The sequence below is a fragment of the Paroedura picta genome, chromosome 9 (assembly GCF_049243985.1).
Source record: "Paroedura picta isolate Pp20150507F chromosome 9, Ppicta_v3.0, whole genome shotgun sequence".
NCBI lineage: Eukaryota > Metazoa > Chordata > Lepidosauria > Squamata > Gekkonidae > Paroedura > Paroedura picta.
The window spans coordinates 46,233,086-46,253,272 of NC_135377.1; the positions used below are offsets into that span (position 1 = coordinate 46,233,086).

The 20,187-nt window shown below is 41.9% G+C and overlaps 1 protein-coding gene across 2 annotated transcripts in view; it reads right to left on the minus strand.

Annotated features, from left to right (window-relative positions):
• COLEC12 (collectin subfamily member 12) overlaps positions 1-20,187 on the minus strand; it is a 109,198-nt gene that overhangs the window by 79,296 nt on the left and 9,715 nt on the right. Inside the window, exon 2 of one of the 2 annotated variants that reach the window (XM_077352648.1) lies at positions 8,007-8,057. The exons of the other annotated variant lie outside the window; for it this stretch is intronic. Within the exon in view, the coding sequence (XP_077208763.1) occupies positions 8,007-8,057 (51 nt within the window). The remainder of the gene's footprint in view (positions 1-8,006; positions 8,058-20,187) is intronic. 2 annotated transcript variants of the gene reach the window in all.

A 20,187-nucleotide genomic window follows, 5' to 3' on the forward strand; every position in this document is an offset into this window, starting at 1 on the left:
TTTGTTGCTCAGGAGTAGAATATACGAAGGGACTATGACTACAGAACTTCACCCTTACCTCAAGAAATATGATACAGTCTACAAATATGTTTGTTTTATCTAAAGGGAGTTGCAGTAGCAATTACTGAAGCAGATCCTACTTAGAAATTCCCACATGTCAACATTCCACTTTATTTATCACTTTTCAGAATTTCTGTTTCTCCTTCACTGCTTTTCCCAAGATTTAGTTTGGCATTTTGGCATGTAAGCAAAACTACTCTTGAACAAGATGTCCAACATCTCCTTCAGATCAATGGCTTAGAAGCTCTTGAATAATGCTGAAGAGAATGCATTGTCAGTCACTTTATCTGTTGTCCTCCTGCTGAAGGTAACTAATTCTTTTTAACTGTCTTCCTTATCCACTGACCACAGAATGTTCCAGGAAGCTGTTTCTCTTCATCAGCACATACCAACAATGGGCTTTCATCCTTCCCCTTTCTTCCTAATATCTGCTTTCTTGTTGTTGCGCAACTGTTGCAGACTCAGCAATGACAAACATCTAATGAAGATGGAATATATTTGCTCATGATAAACAGAGAAAATTTAATAGCAGACACCAAAAAAAGCATTTGTGAAAAACCACCTCATGCTACTTCTTTGAATGATACTACACAATTAGGCCCAAACCTCAACTATATTAAAAAGTTCTTTTGAGAATGTTTCTACACATGACTAGATTTTGTATTAACCACTTGTTCCTGGTGGTATTAGCAATTTAATCATCATACAACCAAAATGGGGGGAAGAGTCCATATGATATTTACTTTCATGTCATAAAACGTTCCAGCTGACCATTCCCACACACTAAGCCTCTGTCTCAGGTGCAGGACATTTTTATCCAGAACAATTGCAACCTCAGTTGAAAACTTTGTAGTTACAAAATCTGTTTTCTTTTTTTCAAAGGGCAAGGGATGTGCGCTACAAAGCCGGACTACCAAGAGCCACCCATGGACCCATTCAAACCATCTAGATTCAAGCTAAACTTCACACAAAAGGGTTGTATGTTTGCCATGCTAATCCATGACAATGAGACCTCAAGGCTAGACAGGTTATTGCAACAAGTCATATATGGGATAGCCTGTGATAACTATTCAGAAACTTTAGTTGGTATAGAATGCTGCTATTAGATTACTGACTAATTTATGCCAGTATGATAAAATTCTACCTATTCTTTGTTATCGTCATTGTATTTGTTTCAAAGCACAACTCAAAGTGATGGCTGTTACCTTTAAAGCCTTCACAGCATGGGGCCAACATCTCTAGTTGACTTCCCTTTTCCTTATGAACCCATGCTACAATTAAGGTAATCAAGTGCATCACTTTTGGAATCCCCTTTATTTTGTAAACATGCTCACCAGCAGACCATGCACACCCATTTTCACTGGATATGACCAAACTAGTAATCAAGCCCCCTGTAATCTAAATACAGCAGGCGCTAGACCAGGGAGCTCCTGGCAGTCGCGCGGAGCGCAGCTGCCGGGGGTTCCCTTTGTGGGTGGCCTGACGCGGCGAGAGGCGCTTCGCGCCTCTTGCCACGTCAGGCCACAGGGCAGGGAGCAGGAAAGGTGGGACCCCACAGGCTATCCAAACACCCTTCATGGGTAGGATTTGTGTACCCAGTGAGGCACCTTATCTCCCACCTCACCCTCCTGCCTTATCCTCAATCTAGCATGGGACTGTTGGCCCAGCCTCCAGTCTCCCATCGTTGCTGGCACACCAGTCGCTACAGGTGCTTCTGTTTGTAGTTTCTTCCCTGACACCATCTACTTCCTCTGTGCTCTGCCACAGCTCAAGGGAGGAGGGGAACACCTTCCTCTTTTCTGCACTGAGTGAGAGATGACCCGGTGGCTCCATCCATTTCTTCTTTCTTCCCCCTTTTTTCTTCCTCTTATTCTTCCTATTTGCTCTCCCTTTGGCTCCAATGACCTTCAGTTCCACCAAGAACTGTATTAACAATTCCTGTGTCAGGTCTTCCATCTGTCTTAACCCCACTATCTTTGGGATTCAAGCTTTGAGCACCTTCTTAGTTCTAGAAAGATATCTAGTTGTTAAGCTATTACTATTGAACATATGATGAAACCAATTCTCCAAACTGCAGACCTTCTTGTTACATTCACCATGTTTTCTAGTAAAGCTGTGTCTTCCTTCTTTCTACTTGCGTACAGTACTCTTCTTTTGTTGGCAATCTGTTGGCTGTTTTGCCAGGAAGGTCTGCTCCAGTCATTTTATTTATATGCTGCCCTTCACATTTTTTATCCAACATCTTCCAAATACCCACCTCCTCCAAAGACTAACGCATCTTATGTTAGCCTTATTTTGAGGGCACTGAACTTGTGGTTGCTATGAGAATTCTCTCCTGATCCCTCTCTTTTGGGTGCCTATGCCTTTTATGTTGTGATAATCCAATTACTGAATTGAATCCATCTCCACACATTTCATACAGGAAATGCCCACCTTGCTTTAGGGCTTTGTTGTTCTTAGATTTTCCTGCCTATCAAAACAGATTGTGCTTTCTTGCTCTGGAAATCACAGTGATTACAAGAAAACTATACCTTCCCTTTCCCACAGCTACCATCTATATTGCATTCCAATGTATTAGGCTTTCCACATATCTGACATGCTCTAGTACATTTGGCAGAAATACCCAGGGCCATTCCGCACGACTTTAATATAGCACTAGTCTTACATTTTGGTTTCGCAACTAAAACTGCGTTCCGCATGACATCGTGAGCAATCTGCAACACTCCTTCAACACTAGCGCCAAAATCGCTTTGTTGTAGCGATTTCCGGGGAATCGGGAAAAGTGGATTCACCCTCAGAAAATCACTACACTCTTGCCAACAACCTGCAGCACTTGCAAAAAAGACATGTGTGTTCTCAATGTAGCGGTTGCAATGAAGTCCCTCCCCCATGGCTCTCTCCTCCGAACTTCCGGCGAAGCGATCGCCATTTTTTTCCCTCGGAGCAGGGAAAGCAACTTACCAGCGAGGCTTCATTCGCCCAGCGGGGCTTCTCCGGCTACAGTCCCTCCACAGAAGTGCTTTAAAGCTCCCCTAAGTCCCCAAGCACAACACAGCCCCCTGTTTGCCAGTTCCCTTTAATTTCGGCCAAAAATCGCGCCCGTGCAGGAGGGGAGCATGGTAACGATGAATCACCAGCTCATACACCAGCTAGATGGGTCTCTCCTTTGCAACGAATCAACGCATATTAGTTGCAACTTGTGTGCTTTAAAAACAAACAAACCTGTACTTAAAGAGAAAGGGGCTTTTCGGGAGCATGATAACAACCGCCCATTGGCTGTTGCGTTTGATTGATGGCCAGGGGCAGGAACAAGCACAGAAAGAAATCGCTTCCTTTCTAGAGATTCCTGCGAGACTGGAAACCTGTGGGGAACGAATTAAACGCTAAATAGCATTTCAGTTTTGTTAAAGCAATTGCCACCATTGGTCCTTGTGTGGAATCGCCCCCATTGAAGATCTTCCACTGCCTTTTCATTTTTTTCTCTTTCCAAATTAATTCCATGTACCATACTATCATTCCATTCCTGATATTCTGGGTTATTATTACACATTTCCACATTACTACTACTTACATCATTTTGTATACCTATCTGAATAGTATCCTGAATTTCACATTCATTTGATCTCCTTTCAATCAAATTCCTAATGATTCAATACAGTACCATCGTTTCTCTTTCTTTATCACCCCCACACCTATTAAACCATCACCTTCAACACATTCACCCGCTGACATATTCGCTGCTGTCTCCAAAATATTCACCACTTATCCAACTTTCTTGAATCCCTCTCTTTATCACATTCTTCACATTCAGTGGATTTATGTTGATCAGTATTAGTGTCCTGTCTCTTCCATGTGTTGGTGCTTCCGGGCCTGTCAGCTCTGCAAACAGTTACCTGGATTTCAACTAACTTCTTTTGTATAAACAACTTATTTCTTGCATTCTGCAGGGGTTGGACTAGATGACCCTGGAGGTCCCAACTCTATGATTCTAGGTATATCTGTCTCAAACTATCACTTCTACCTCCTGTCAGGAGGAATATGTAATTCCATATGTGAAAGTAGGGGCATCATGGGCTACACGAGTTCTATACTGCCATATCACATACTACCACCTCACACAGTGTGCACACAGTATGTGCAGTAATCCTTTTACCAGCACTAGTACAAGATTTCAGAAAGGGAGATGAATTACACTTAGCCAGAACGTTAACTCTGTGACCAGCAGGGAGACGTGGAAGTGGTGATTCAAAAGCTATATGGCTACTATAGTAACAACAAAACTAATTGGATGAGCATGAATTTATGAATTTAGAAGAAGAAAATTTAGACACAGAACTTCTCCCAGCCTTTGTGACTTCTTCCAGTAACTTTCTTTGTTGTTTAATCAAGTACATAAAAATTGCTAGCACAGATTTCTCCTGGCGCTTTAAAAGGAGGCCAGAGTCCACACTGGTTGTTACTTAATACTTCTTTGGCTTAACATAGCGAGACTATGGTTTTTGCTACTGCAGAGAGTGGTAGCACAATCTGGTATTTCAAATGAGTTCAATAAGATCTTGATCCCACAGACAGAGGATGTGGGATGTGCCTGTGTGTTGAGGGAGGGAAAAGTAACTGTTTAGATTGTTTTTAAAAGCCCTAGTTCCAAATATGATTGTTTTCATCCTCCAAGAAACACAGAAGTATAGAGCTAGGAGGAGTCACTGGGGTAATCTTTGAAACAAAATATGCATGGAGCAAGTACAGTCCTTCTTTCTTTCTCCTCCCTGCTGACCCTGTTGCCAGTATACTGATCTCCTCATCCTGTGAACTCCACTGACATCAGCAAAAGCAAAGGAGCTGACAATAATTCCTTATGTGGAACATTTTGGTTACCTTGGGGCCAAAATTTTCCTTGCCAACCACTGGCCAATTGTAGGCAACAGCTGCCAATATCATTCTCTTTCTATTTTACCTCTGCTAGTCTTTTGCTTGGGCCCAGCTGTGCACCTGCTCAAAGTCATTTGTGCAGATACACACATACATAGGCACACCTTACAGATCAGAGTCATTCAAAAAACATTTCCCCTTGCAACAGATGGTGGTGATGGAATCTGTGCAATGATCAGTGGGGGAAATGAATCCATTGTTCCATGCAGAAACCTATTCCCCTTGCTGAAGTGAAAGGATGCCTTCAATTTGTCTTGAACTGCTGCTTAGCTATAAACTAAGGAAATATTCAGGAGGTGAAGGTTCTCCCATTCCTAACAGTTTGTTTTGAATTTTTTAAATTTAAAATATTTCCCCCCAAGGCAGCAGGTACCAAAATATTAAAATATCAAAACTACATTTAAAATAAGGTCTATGTAAAATATTGAAACAATTAAATAAGACCACACCCATACAAACACACATAACCAGGGAGGAGAGCCAATAACAGTTACTAGGGTATGACATTTTTTTAGTGACAAGCAGACTTTCACCCATTATATGGAAACACATTCCACATAATGGGCACAGCGGCAGCTGGTAAGGGTCGGCACTGAGTCGTACTCACTCTACCATGGCCTGCCTTTGATGCCTGGCCCTGTGGCATGCTGTGAGCCGCCCACTCTGCCGCTGCCACCATCGACTGCCTCCCGGTCTCTTATGCCATACTTGGGGAGGGGGGAGGGGGGACAGACAGATGTCAGTTCCATGATGATTTCCATTTCCTTGAGTGTTTCATGTGTTTCCACAATTTAAAAAAGACTTTACCCACTGGCAGAAGACAATGATAGATGACTCTATCTGTGAAGGGAGTTCCAAAGTTTTGATGCTTCAGCCAAAAAGGTCTTGTGTTGCATTGCCACCCATCTAGCCCCCAGATAATAGGGGTACCGGAAAAGAGCCTCTGAAGATGACAGGAGTAGTTGGGCAAGTTCATATGGGAGTGGGTGAAATTTCAGGTATGCTGGCTATATGGCTTAAAAAATCAATAACATTGAGAATTGAGCCTGGAAGCAAATTAGGACCCTGTGTACAACACTGGAATAATATGATTCATTTTACCCATTCCAGTGAATATTCTGCCATGATGTTCAGTATCAACTTTACCTTCCACTCTCACAATACCATCGTTGCAATCTTAAATGATTCAGTGACAGAGAACAGCATATAAGCACATATACTATTTTCCTGACTGTGAATTCTAGAAACACATTTTATGAAAATAAAAGATGGCGTCTGTTATCTCTAATGGTGTCTGTTATCCCTAATAATATCTTGTACACAGAAAACTTAAAATTAGGGATTTGACTTCCTTAAGAACTCCTTAATTATTGTTCTGAGGAAAGAAAAAGTCACCCTGTATTCAGATGCTGTGATGTGCCCTTTCAAATATAACTGTTTTGTGTGACCTCTGCAGGGACATGCATTCAATTCAATACCAGTATTTTTCTGGGTATTTTAAAAGCTGAATACAGATATGGCTACTGATATATCTGACCCTGAATATAGCCAATTTTATTTCTGTGTTTTCTGGATATATTTGGCTATACAAGATTGCTGGTACTGGACAGGTTTAAAGAACTGCAAAGATACATTCAGTTCTGACTTCTCTAGGGTCCTTTCCCAGGGCAACAGGTGGGAAGATACATCTCTGCAGCACAAATGTAAAAACACCTTGGGGGAGTTGTAGTGCCTTAGCCCCAATCATCGCAATGCTTTTGCAAATGTCATTGCATTGCATATTTGCAACTTGAAAGGTTGTTAGCTTCAAATGTAAAGTCCAACTAAGTAATTACCTTGCTTTCCCCACCTGATATCACTGCTCGGTCAGAACAGCTTTATCAGCGATGTGGTGAGCCCAAGCGATGTGGCGAGCCCAGCTGGCTGCATGTGGGGGAATGCAGAATCGAACCCAGTTCGCCAAATTAGAAGTCTGCACTCCTAACCACTACACCAAGCTGAATCCTAGAGCAGCATGATTTCACTTCCAGGTTTGCCCCAGAAATGAATCACACCATCAACATGATGGTACCTTCATGTCCCTTGTCGCATTTTTCTAGGTGCCAGCTGCTGGTTGGCAGTTCTCCTCTCCAAACTTCGTTCTCCCCAGGTTCCAACCCAAAATTTCCAAGAATTTCCCAACACGGAGTTGGTGACATTGGCAAGCCATGTGATTTTTGCAGTCACTAGGCACACAATAAAACCAAATCACATGGGAATAATCAGTCACTGTGCTACAATCCTGCAGCAGGTCCAAGACTACATTTGTTAGCCTTTAGAGCTCTATATTGTCACAAATCTATCTCTGAATGAAAAGCAAGTATTGAAAACTCACTTAGCACAGTAAGATCTGACATGTATTTTCTGTAGTGCTTGTGTAAAATTGATCCTGTCTGTATGAAGCATCATGAGTCATGCTTAGCATTGTTAATGTACACAGCTGAGCACACACTGCAAGGAAAAGAAGAGCTATGCTGAATACCAGTCCTTCCAATCACTGCCCATAGACTACCAGGACTGGCACCACGAGGAAGGCTGATGTTACAAAACACATCAATGGTAGTTCAAAACTCTTGCACCAGAAAGTGTCACCTTCTGTTTCATTGCCTCTCTTCTTGCTGGTGTTGTTAAGAGAGGAAACATCAGGAAGTGACACTTCTGTACTCTGACAGCAAGGTGAAACTTTTAACATTTGAAATGTTATGTGTGACTCTCAATTGCCAGCAGGGGATCCTTCCTATAGAACTGAAGGGACTGGCAAGAACAGCGATGGAAATAAAGGAATGAGGAAAACAGATTGATGTAGCATCACACATGAACTGGTAGACAACATCTGCTCCAATCATAGCTGAACACTTTTGTAAGTCAAATACCACACCCCTTGCAATTTTCCAAAATAAGAAGATATTGTTCTGTAACTGCAGCCTTTTCTCTTGTTGCTTTGGTAATAATGAAATGTAAAGATTCAGTCCACTTACCAAACCTCTTATAGCCAAAGGACTGCACTTCTTCCTCTTCTGCAAAGTCGTCTGTATAACAAACACAGGCAGGATATTGTCTTAGAATGGGAAAATGTCCACACAATCATTGAAATTCTGAGTTGAAAGAGTTTACTGCCTCTGACTGTTCTTTCATTCAGTGAAGTCTGAAAACAGTGACTTTTTTTGTGCTGTATACACAGTATTTAGATGATGTGTAACTCTTGGAGACTTATTTATCTAAATTATAAGTACAAAACCATCTGGTCATACTCAGCTGCCTGTGTGTGGAAATGGCTGGGTGGTCCAACTACATAGTTAAACTTAAAAAAAAAAATTACTCAAAAGTCAAGCCATATTTGCCTTTAGATATAACCTTGCTGCCAAAATACAATCAGCCAAACAAATACAGAAAATAAACTGCTGTCCTGACTTGGATTTTTAAAAAATGGCTCCCTTATGAAACTCAATTAGGACATATTGGCAAAATTGATGGAAGTTTCTGGTTCTGAATTTTTTCTTTTCTATAACAAAAAAAGGGCCACAGCCAAGTTTTGCCAAGTTTTTAGTTTACTGATTACTCAAGTTTGTTATTTGAAATTAGTCTAAATTTACAGGTAGAGAATAAAATCGAACATGGCCCCTGAAGGTTTATGCTGAAAAGCACTTGACAGTAGCAAATGACCAGAGTAAATGCTTAGTCAGGGATAGTCTAGGAAAAAAGACTTATGGCATTTTGAAAGATGCACCAGAAATCTGAAAGATAAATTTAAGGATTGTAAGGTTTGCAAAGAAAATTAGCCATGTAGTATCAGGAAAAAGAATAAAAGCAGGTCAGATAAGATGATGGAGAAACGTACATGGAAAGTCTATAACATCAAACTAAATGCAAAAAGGAAAGGAAAACAAGATTTTTAAAAAGAGGGATTCGTGTTCAAATAAGTGGCTAGAAAAAAAGCAGTAGAATTGGGAACATAAGCAAGAAGGTTCAGGCTACAAGAAAGACTTCATTTAAATATTTTAGCAAATTGTTTATGTTATTTGTAGTGCATCAAAAATAATGCATTAGTTTTGAAAAGTCTGGAACCAACCAGACATTGCTGAAGAACAGTGTTAGTATTAACATGACACATTAAACGGTGCAAAAATACATAATAGGTTCCTTACAGTGAGATGTGCACAGTAATACAGATAAGAGTTTCCAATCATTTATCTAATTAAGTTTGTACAGCACAACCCTATTACCCATGCAGAAAGGCTCCCTTGAATAATTCTGTTTTGCATGGTTTGTGGAAAGCCAGAAGAATGGTAACCTTCCTGACCACCTTGAGCATGCTATTCCATAAACTGGGAGTTACAAACAGAGAAAACACATGTATGGGCAGTTGTCGATATAACCCATCTGCACGATGGCACCTGTAGAAGCCCTTGCTGACATTAGTAAAGTTGTCATGGCAGACCATTAGGGCAGAGGTGGTCCCATAGATAAGAAGGACCAAGGCCATGAAGGACTTCATATATGATAGCCACTACCTTAAATTGAGCACAGTAATAAATGGATGGATAATGGAGTCTGCGATCCCAATATAGGGCTCTTACTGCAGCTTATCATTTCAGCATTAAACAAATAATATATCTCCAATTCAAGTTAGCCAAGTAGTGCAACGTTATTTCAGAAGAGAAAAGATATAAGCTGCCGTGGGAAACTGCCAAAAGACCCTTATCCCCTAAAAAATGTTCCCAAGAGAAGGTGCCAACACAAAGAATTCAACACTTCAGTGACAGAGGAAATCCTGAACTAACCCTTCCATTATTTTCTCAGTGACAACAGGGAGAATAATAGCAGAAAGTGTTCCTTCATGTAACCAGGTTCCAGTCTATTTCAGCATCCAATCAGGCCCAGAAACAGAACAGGTGTAATATGATATATGTAATTAACCATAATCAGTACTGATTTGTCTTCCTAGGCACCAGCCCTATACTAGGCAACTTATTATAGCTGACATATACCACTGCATGTATCTTCAGGGCAAGCTCCTTCTTCTCCATAGCTGGTATACCTAACAGATTAGAAAAAGTTGCAGCTGCCACTTCTCTATTAAGCAGCCAAACAAATACAAAAGTATTCCTTTGCTGTGAACCTGTTCCTTGTGGTGGAATTTAATTCACCCATTATACTACCTACTGTTAAATATTAGGGCTGCCCATCACCAAAAATTCTTTTAAAATGTGGATTGAACTTCAGTCTGTCTATCATCATCACTGCTTCCAGGCATTAATTCATTGGTTCATTCACACCTCTACTGGAAAAGAGGAGACAAGTGGAGGACTACAAGGACTTATGAGAGGGGAGAAATCTTATCTTCCCTTCCCCTACTATCTCCTCTTTCCCTTCTATAAATGCCCCTATGGCTACTCCTCCTTTCCTCCTTCCTTCTCACCCACCATCCAACTTGTATCACTACCTCCATATTCAGCTTCCCTCCTTCCCTCCCCCGGCAACCTCTTCCTTGGATGATTCTGCATGGACCCAGCCAGCTGGTGGGCCAGGCCCAGCTGTGCAATGGGGGACCCATAAGGACACTATTTCCTCTTTTCCTGTAATCAATATGTCTTCACCTCTCCTTTTCTCCTTCCCATTCATCCACCCACCAACGAATCTTTCACTTGTGTCCCATTTTCAACTATATTTATTGACTTCATTCATACAGGTTTTTTCTCCACAAGGATCTCAAAGCAGCCTGAAACGTTATTCTCTCCATTTTATCACCATGACAATCCTGTGGAATTTGTAATTTGAATCTGGGTCTTTCAGATACTAGGCCAAAATTATACCCATTACAGCTTTTGTGGGGTGGCTGCTGTTGACCAGTACCAAGTAGCCAGGCCTGGGTTAGTCATGCAAGTGTTAACAAGTTGCCTGGTGGTTGCTGCTCTGGCCCTGATGAGTCCTTTCTCTATGACCAAAGTAGCCCTGGAAAGGGTCCTTTTACTGAGAGGAACCAAGGGTGGAATGCTGACAAAATGGTGTGATTGTCCAGCAAAAGCTATTGAGACCATTAAAGCTACAAAGGCTGCTTCCCCCAATGTTTTTTTTAAATAAGATCTCAGCTTCCTATGCAAATGTGGGGCTTTTCTCAGGTTTGCAGAAAGGTTGGTCATATCTATGCATAGCTCTAGTCTCCAGATTTAAGTATCAACAGATGAGGTCATTCTGAAAATAAGGCATACTGGTATTATCCGATAGGATGTGCTATCAGATAGAAACTAAATAAAATCTGATCTCAGTCACGATCATTCTTTTTACTCATCTACCTGCAATAATATAGCAACAACTGGAATGATTTACATTTGACTCTTACTGCCATATCAGATTTCAAGTTCTGTCAGCAGTGGGAAGCAGTTTGCACCATAGCACACAGCATTTATATCAAGTATAGACTTAGTGACTTTGGGAAGATGTTTCAGTTCCATATAAATATGCTTCTGTTTACTTCAGATATTCCATGATCTGAGGCTCTATCTATTACACACAGTAGACAACACTTTGTTTGCACCTGCTGGCAGGCTGGAAATGACTGCAAAGATGTCTGAGGCTCAGACAACACACATGAACACACATAGGGAACACAGACCGGGAAATACATCAATAATGCAGAAAGAATGACTATTCCAGTGTGTGAATATTTCTTGAGAATTTTAAAAGAAGGCACAGGTGTCATTGGAAAGGTTGCAAACAGAGCCAAACTAGATTATCATGTATTTAATGTCAAAAACAACAGCAGCAACACAAAACAATCAGCCTGTTGATGAGAAAAAAGGTGGACAGGTGGGAGTCCGTCTTTTAAATATAAAAATGAAACACAAGTATGAGAGAAATGGGTATATATTTTTATAGTTTCTGGATATTTGACAGTAAGAAAACAATAGATGATAGGTGCAATTCTTTATAATTTTATCCTAATTTGATGGAAAATCAAAAAAGTTACAAGCAGACATGCATAAAAGATTGATGATAAGGGAGGAATTAAAATTCATTTACTAATGTTTATTAGGACCAATCAAAATGGCACGAAATATCATGCAAGCGTTTGAGCTCTCTAGAATTCTTCATGCAGCTATAAATTAAAAAAAAAAGAAAACTGAAGGGGAGAAAAACAGGACAAGATCTTTAAGCCTGGTCTCGCTACCATGCTTTCTCAGATGCTGATCAGGCAATAAAGAAAGCAAATCAAAGACAAAGACAACTTTAGTGTGCACGACACTACTGATGACATCTTGTGGGGTTGTGAAATTTAGACTAAAGATGTGATTCTCTCTAATTTTCCTTTCTGCTGCTGCAGAACCCCTTCATGACTTTTCTCAGGATTTCCTATCCCCTTCACATCTCTGTTATGCTAGGAACTTTTGTTTCGACTCCTTATGATAGTTTTCCACCCCAGTAACCCATTTGAGCTTTAAAAGGAGAGCCGGCAGACCCAACTGAAAAATCTTTAAGGACAGCTTGAAGCCTACTGGATTCAATCTTGAAATGATTATTCACCCTTGTGCTAACTGGAGCACCCCCTATATTCCTCTGCCATCTGTACATCTTGTACAGCTCATCCTGGAATAATTGCACTACTATGAAAGAGTAACCAAAGGGTTCAGTTGAAACACAGGAAAATAACTGGACACAGTTTAGAGATATTTCATAAAGATTTGGCAAGGAATTAGATCAAAGTGTGTGTGTGTGGGGGGGGATCACATCTACATTGCAACCATAACAGGACGAGTCCAAACTGTTGTGTGAGTGAGGAGAAGAGAAAAGCATAAATAGTAGAAAAACAATGAAGGAAGAGCAAGAAAGTTTTGAAAAACAGAATTCAAGATGATGGAATGTCCCCGGGTGAGCTTATTTAAGGTAATCAAGCGCCCTTTATCAGTGCAGCATTTTGTATCACTTTTGATTGCTGGATCCCACACTACTTCTATAATATATCAATTGGCCTTTATTACAAATCTGAGATAGAATCGATGTTGTTGTTGTTGTTGATAGAATCGAGCCAATTCAAAACAGAAATGAAAATAAGCAGGTTTAAAAATAAATTTATGTCTGTGACTTGAGTCCAATTACCTATTCTTCCCTTCTATCGCAGGCTCCCTGAAGTCTCATTTCCCTCAAGAGAAGGGAGATGGGTGTGCTACTGTGGAAAGCAGGGCATGGACAGGAGTCTACTTTGTAGATAGGAGTGGCTTCCGTTGACAAAAAAAAAAAAAGATCTGAATCCAGCCCTATGTTATTGGACCTATATTTTACTCAACTGATTTCTGGACTTCCCTTAGACAGTCTCGTATAACAAAATCTGCCATCTTACCTAATTTGCCTCTCTCATTCAGAAGCAGAATGAAAACAAGTTTTGAATACAAAGATATTAGAAAGTGAATTTTGAACAAATATATTGATTATTTTCATATATAATCAGCTTTCTTTTAAGCCTGGAAGTGATGTAATATATAACATAGAATATGTTATGAAATAGAAGTGATTATGAAATTAATAACATAGTTTATTTATTTATTTATTAAATGTATATGCCATGCTCCCCTAAGGCTCAGGGCAGTTCACATGAAACATAGCGGAACTGGAAGCCATACAGAGAAATCAATGGCTATAAATAACAGTAAATAGTAAATAACAATAGAACAATAGTACAGTAGAACAATACAACAACAGTGAGAACAGAATTCATAATGGCAGCATACTGATAGACCCGTGGTTGGTTGGATCAGATGTTGAGTTTCATAGAACGGAGGCTTCGGGGCCCAGTGGAAGGTATTGGTTCTGGTTGACTTCAACCAAATGCCTGGTGGAAGAGCTCCCATTTGCAGGCCCTGTGGAATTGTTCTAGTTCCATGAGGACCTTGATCTCCTCTGGGAGCTCATACCACCAGGTGGGGGCCAGGATGGAGAAAGCTCTGGCCCTAGTTGAGGTCAAGCGAGCTTTCTTGGAGCCAGGATCCACCAGCCAGTTGGAGGTAGCAAAGTATAAAGCTCTTTGTGGAGTATAGGCAGAGAGGTGGTCCCTCAGGTACACTGCACCCAGACTGCATTTGGCCTTAAAGATGATTACCAGAACCTTAAGTCTTATCTGAAATTCGACTGGTAGCCAGCACAGTTGTTGAAGAATGGGCCGAATGTGTTCCAACTCCACAATGTTGCTGTGAGGATCCTGGCTGCTGCATTCTGGACCAGCTGTAGTTTCCAGAACAAACTTAAGGGCAGGCTTGCATAGAACAAGTTGCAAAAGTCCAGTCTAGAGGTGCCCATTGCATGGATCACTGTAACTAGATGTTCTGGGGCCAAGTAGGGCACTAGTAGTTTGGTTTGGCGAAGATGAGGGAATGCTAGCCATGCTACTCTTGAGGCCTGAGCCTCCATTGAGAGGGAGGCATCAAGGATCATACCGAGGTTTCTGGCAGAGTGAGCCACTAATAGTTGCACTCTGTCCAGGTTGGGTAGGTGTGCTTCCTCGCTTGGGCCCTTCTTGCCTAGCCATAGGACCTGAGTCTTTGAAGGGTTGAGCTTCAGGTGACTCTGCTTGAGCCATCTTGTTACTGCTTCCTGACAGCTGGCTAATACTTCTGGGGGAGAATCAGGGCAGGCATCCATCAGGAGGAAGAGCTGGGTGTCATCAGCATTTTGATGACATCCCCGCCCAAACTTTCACACCAGTTGGGCAAGAGGGCACATGAAGATGCTGAATATGGTTGCAGAATGGATCCCTGAGGAACTCCACAAGTGAGTGGTGGCAACTCGATGAGCTCTCTCCTATTGCTACCCTCTGTCCACGGTCCTGGAGAAAGGAGATCACTGAAAGGCTGACCCCTGTACCCCAGCATCGGTGAGGCGGCAAGCAAGACACTCATGTTCGACTGTGTCGAACACTGCTGAAAGGTACAAAAAGGGCTGATCTGCCTAGGTCCAACTGTCATTCTTCAGGGCAACTAGCCCAGTTTCGACCCCCTGGCCAGGCCGCAAAGAAGACTGGGATGGGTCGAAGACTGAAGCTTGTTCCGGGAATTCTGACAATTGGAGTGCAACAGCCCTTTCAAGCATGTTTTCCAGAAACACCAAGTGTGAGACGGGATGACAGTTGTTGGGTTCTCTCCTATTGCTACCCTCTGGGTTCTCTTGCTGATAGGGAGAGGTTGACTATTTCCTGGACGGGGGCCACTATTCTTATACTGGTTATTTTTAGCAGCCCTGATGGGCAAGGGTCTAGAGGGCGTGTGGTTGGCTTCACTGCCGTTAGCATCCTGTCCACTTCAGTCAGTGTGAGTCATCTGAAGTTACTCAGTGTTCTCTCCAAGACAGCAAAGGGGCCTCTAGTTCACTTTCTGTATCTAAGGTTAAAGGAAGGTCATGGTGGAGTATCAATATTTTGTCTGCAAAATGATTCACAAATGCCTCATAGCTGATATTCAATTGGTTATTATTTTGGTGCCCTTCCTACAGAGAAGTGAGAGACCAAACTATCTTAAACAAGGGAACTATGTGCGAGTTAGCAGACATGATGGCAGTCAAGTAAAAGTTGCATTTTTCTGACTTCACTGCCATCTCATAGGCTGTAAAATACATCAGTCATGGAATTTGAAATTTAATATGTTTGAAGTAAGGACTATAGTGTCTTACAGAAAATGTTTTAAAATTATAATGAAAGGGATGTTGGGGAGAATTTTTTTCTGTTACATCAATTCAATAATATATAATAATTTTATATTATCTTGATTGCTAATTTTTACTCTGTTGGTCTATGATTGTAATAAAGATCTGAATGACTGCTGTGGCTGTACACTTTCTCAGCCTGCTGAAGGCAAGTAGACACAAGTACCTTCTCTACTTAGCGTTGGAAAGGTATATATTATGGCAAAAGAAAATATAACTACTTTGGTCTTTGCCATGAAAGGAAAGATATATAGTTGGATCCAGCTAGTTTCTGTGCTCAGTGTTACCCGTTTATCTTCATTAGTGCAGACTCCATCCTGTATGGCTTTTGTCCTATGATCTCCACTATAGCAGTGGTCCCCAACCTGCGGGCCGCGGCCCGGCGCCGGGCCGCGAAGGCCATGGCGCCGGGCCGCGGTTCCCTCTCCCCGCCCCCCCCCGCAGTAAAAAACTTCCCAGGCCACAAGCTTGCGGCCCGGGAAGCTACTTACTGCGGGAGGGCGGGGAGAGGGAATCAGGGCCGGGCCGCGCCCGTGCAGGCCGCGCCCGCTCGGCCCGATCCGCGGGCGCGGCCCGCGGGTGCAGCCCGATCCATGGCCCGATCCGTGGGTGCGGCCCGCGGGCGCGGCCGGGCGTGGCTCGCGGGTGCGGCCCGCGGGCGCGGCCCGATCCGTGGGTGCGGCCCGCGGGCGCGGCCCGATCCGCGGGTGCGGCCCGCGGGCGCGGCCCGGAGCATGGGCGTGGCCCGCGCAGGCGCGGTCCCTGCGGGCGCGACCCGATGCCCTGCCGGTCCCCAGCCTAATAAAGGTTGGGGACCACTGCACTATAGGCTTTTTTGTTTTCTCAGTAGGGGGCTTCCTCCTAAGGATGCTAGTTGCCAGGTGCGGCCTGGGTATTCCCTGGAATTATTATAATTCATCTCCAAACTAAAGAGATGAGTTCCGCTGGAGAAAATGGCTGCTTTGGAGTGGACTCCATAGCATTATACTCCATTGAGGACCCTCCCTATCCCAAATCCAGCCCACTCCTGGCTCTACCCATAAAATCTCCAGGTATTTCCCAACCCAGAGTTGGTATCCTTACCTCCTCCTTTTTTCAGTAATGGAACAATTCATTGGATCCAACCAAGAGTCTCCTGATCAGTTGTAATCACACCATCCTGTCCTCACCCAAGTTTCATACTCTTTTATTCCAAATGCTATTGGGATATTTAACACAGACAATGTAGATATTCCATTGGACTAGATTTGTGCTGCCATTTAGTATGCAATAGCTATCAGCACTGGAAGTATAATTACTTAGGACATGCAGGTACATTAGCTTCCATTCCATGGGTACTCTTGTCAGTTCGAATTTCTAGACCACACTTTCTCAACCAGGGTTTCATGAAACCCTATGGCATCTTGACAGCCCTGGAAGGGTTTCCCAAATGAGTGGGGGTTAATTAATTTTAATGTATTTTAAAAATTGTTAAATGTTTATTGTGACAATATATGGTCATGTCAACTCCATCCCAAAATGATCAGAGTATAATACACAGCTATACTTCTCAACCATATTCTATACAATTGCACTGCTTCTGGGGTTTCTTGAAGCTTCAAGAATGTTTCAGGGATTTCTCAATGGTAAAGAAGTTGAAAAAGGATGTTCTAGACAAAACATGGGTGTCTTAAATACTATCCTTTGTTATATTTTTATCCCAGTACAACTTTATGGCAGAGTGAAAATAAAAAATGCCTATGAATTATAAAAAGCTAAAACAGCTAGCTTTGCTTGCTTTCAGAAAGCCAAAGTGCTACCTTCAAAACACTAGATGATTTTGTGTAAACCAGTTAATTACTCATGGTTCATGTGAAAGCACTGCCAGTAATTTATGTAGATTTTCCTAGACCATTGCATTAATTATTGTTGCAACATGGGATGCCTGTGCTTTTTCAAAGCATGTTTTTTCCATGTTTGGCAGTAAAACTCTACAATGACTCATAGTAAATATTTTTTAGATACTAACAGTTGATTATATTACAAGCTTTCATGGCCTAGAGTCCATTGAATCAGATGTATCCTTAGACCAACTAGACATGGAGATCCATAATAATATCTTCCATGGCAAAAAGTATCCAAAAGGGAAGAGAAAAACACACTGGAGCCCTGGCACTGCAGCAAGTGAGGAGATGTGTTTAACCTTTCCCTCCTGTGCCAGTTCCTTAACTGCAATCCTATCCCGATCTCCCCAGGAATAAGCAGGTATGCTGACAGACAGACAAAAAAAACAAGGATGCAAAAGCAAAAGTACAAAATGACATCAAATAGCAATGAATACAAAAGAGATAAGTCTGTAACACTGCTATACATTCATGGTATGCATTTAATATGGAAACAGAAGTAACTGTATATGTGTTTTTGCTTTTTAACATGTGTTCTTGCTTTTTAAACTATGAACTTTGTGTCATTACACCTGAAAACAGATCTAGCCAACTCATGGCCTCATTTTCTAGTTTTCAAAGGCAAGATGCTTCTTGTAAGTTTTGCCATGTATGGTAAAACTATGGATGTGGGCTACCTATATTATGAAAACAGTAAGGGGTGTTTGTGTTTAAAATCCATTTTATTGAGAACCACAATTGTAATACAAATTCCAGGGAATTCCCAGGTCCCACCTAGGAACTGGCATCCCTAAAAATCCCAGCTGCTATCTGTATAAATAAAAAAGATGAGACAGATCTCCACAGACTTTTCAACTGCTCGGTAAAATCCTGAAAAACTGAGAATGAATTATTTGCAAGGGAAACTTTGTGATTTGTGAAGATGATTCATAAATCTATACAAAGCAAAAGAGTGCCTGTTAACGTTCTGTGTCAGACACATTGTCCATCTTTCTGAGTGACGTGCTACTTTGGGACGTATCTACAAAGAATTAAAATCTGAGGCTTAAACAGCATCATCTATGGATCATATAAGATTTCATAGCTGCTGTGGTGGAACGGGTGCCACGGTCCCACACCTACTATAAGTAAACTAGAATAATGGAAGACCAGTGGCTTGACTTTGATTCCTGTAATAACTTTCCTTTTCTAAAAGTACTAAGAACATAACATCGCCATGCTGAATCACACACATTTCCTGTACAAAATTTACCAGATGCTCTGGGAAGCTCACATTCTGGAAATGACAGTGACAATTATCACTGCTATTTTGTCTCTATCATCTGCTAATCAAAAGTATATTACTGGTACAGTACCATCTAATTCTGAACATGGTCCCATCTGTGGATATTAAATCCAGTGATTAAGACTACATTTAAGACATCTTTCTACAAAACTAAGAAAAGTTCCAAGTTTGAACAAAAATCTGAAATCTATAGAATAAAAATCAATGGGCGGTTAAACATCACACAAAATAATAGAAGCAATGTTGGAACTGCAATCAGCAAGTAATTTGGTAAAGTCAACACTGAAGAGTTGTTCTTGTTAAGCTATTAAACCACTAAGCTTGTCCTTATATGCTCACTAGTGACACCAAATAGTGACTGATGGGATTACAGTCACAAGAAGTGGAATTTTCCTTTTTTAAAGTTGGGTCACTGCCCACTTCTTCCTCCTTCAGGAAGAGAAGGATTCTGCTTGCAGGAAGGAAGCATCTTTCATTACGCTCTTAGCTCTATGTGCTGACATGTGGGCATGTAGTCTGGCTTGCAAAGTCATCTATAGGGGCTTGCAATATGTTCTCTTTGTAACTACCTTTTACACTTTTGTGCACTGCACTGCTTTTGTAAGGAGACTGAAGCAGATGAATATAATATATACTAGCATCAAAGCCCATTTAAAAATGGGCTTTGAAAAGGGCAGGAGGGCATGAGAGGGTGGCCGGGGCTCCCTTTCGCTCGCAAAGCGGGCAAAAGGGAGTAGAAAGCCCCCCCGTTGGTGGCGACAGGGCTTTGCAGCCTGCAGGGAGGCTGCAACCCTCCCCCCGCGCCCTCCCAGCAGGAGCATACCTGCGGGCCACAAAGCCCTGTTGCTGCCTCTCTCCTCGTGGGCGACAATGGAGGCTGCAGCCACAAGGCTTCTAGCAGGCAAGGAGGGAGGGTGGGAGCTGGAGGGGGAGGGCCAATCAGGGTGGACCTAGACGGAGAGGGCCAGGAGGCTGTTTTCCAAATACATATGGAAGCAAAATAGTGCTAAGAATTTCTGTGTAATCTTTCCAGTAAATATTATTCCCTTTAAACAAAGCACTGTGAGTCTGTCCTAAGCTAGTTGTTAGTTTTCTACTTTTCATTATGTTTAGATTTCGATGTGTACACACATGAACAGAGAAATGCTTGAACATGGGTGAAGAACAGAATAAAATCACATTGTGAAAACTTTCTTCAGTTTGACGCTTTATCTATATTAGGGTTCTTTAAAACAGTGGTTCTTAAAAGCTGACTAGAAATGAATTCTTATCATATGGTGGTTACTCGTGTTACTGTGGGGTGCA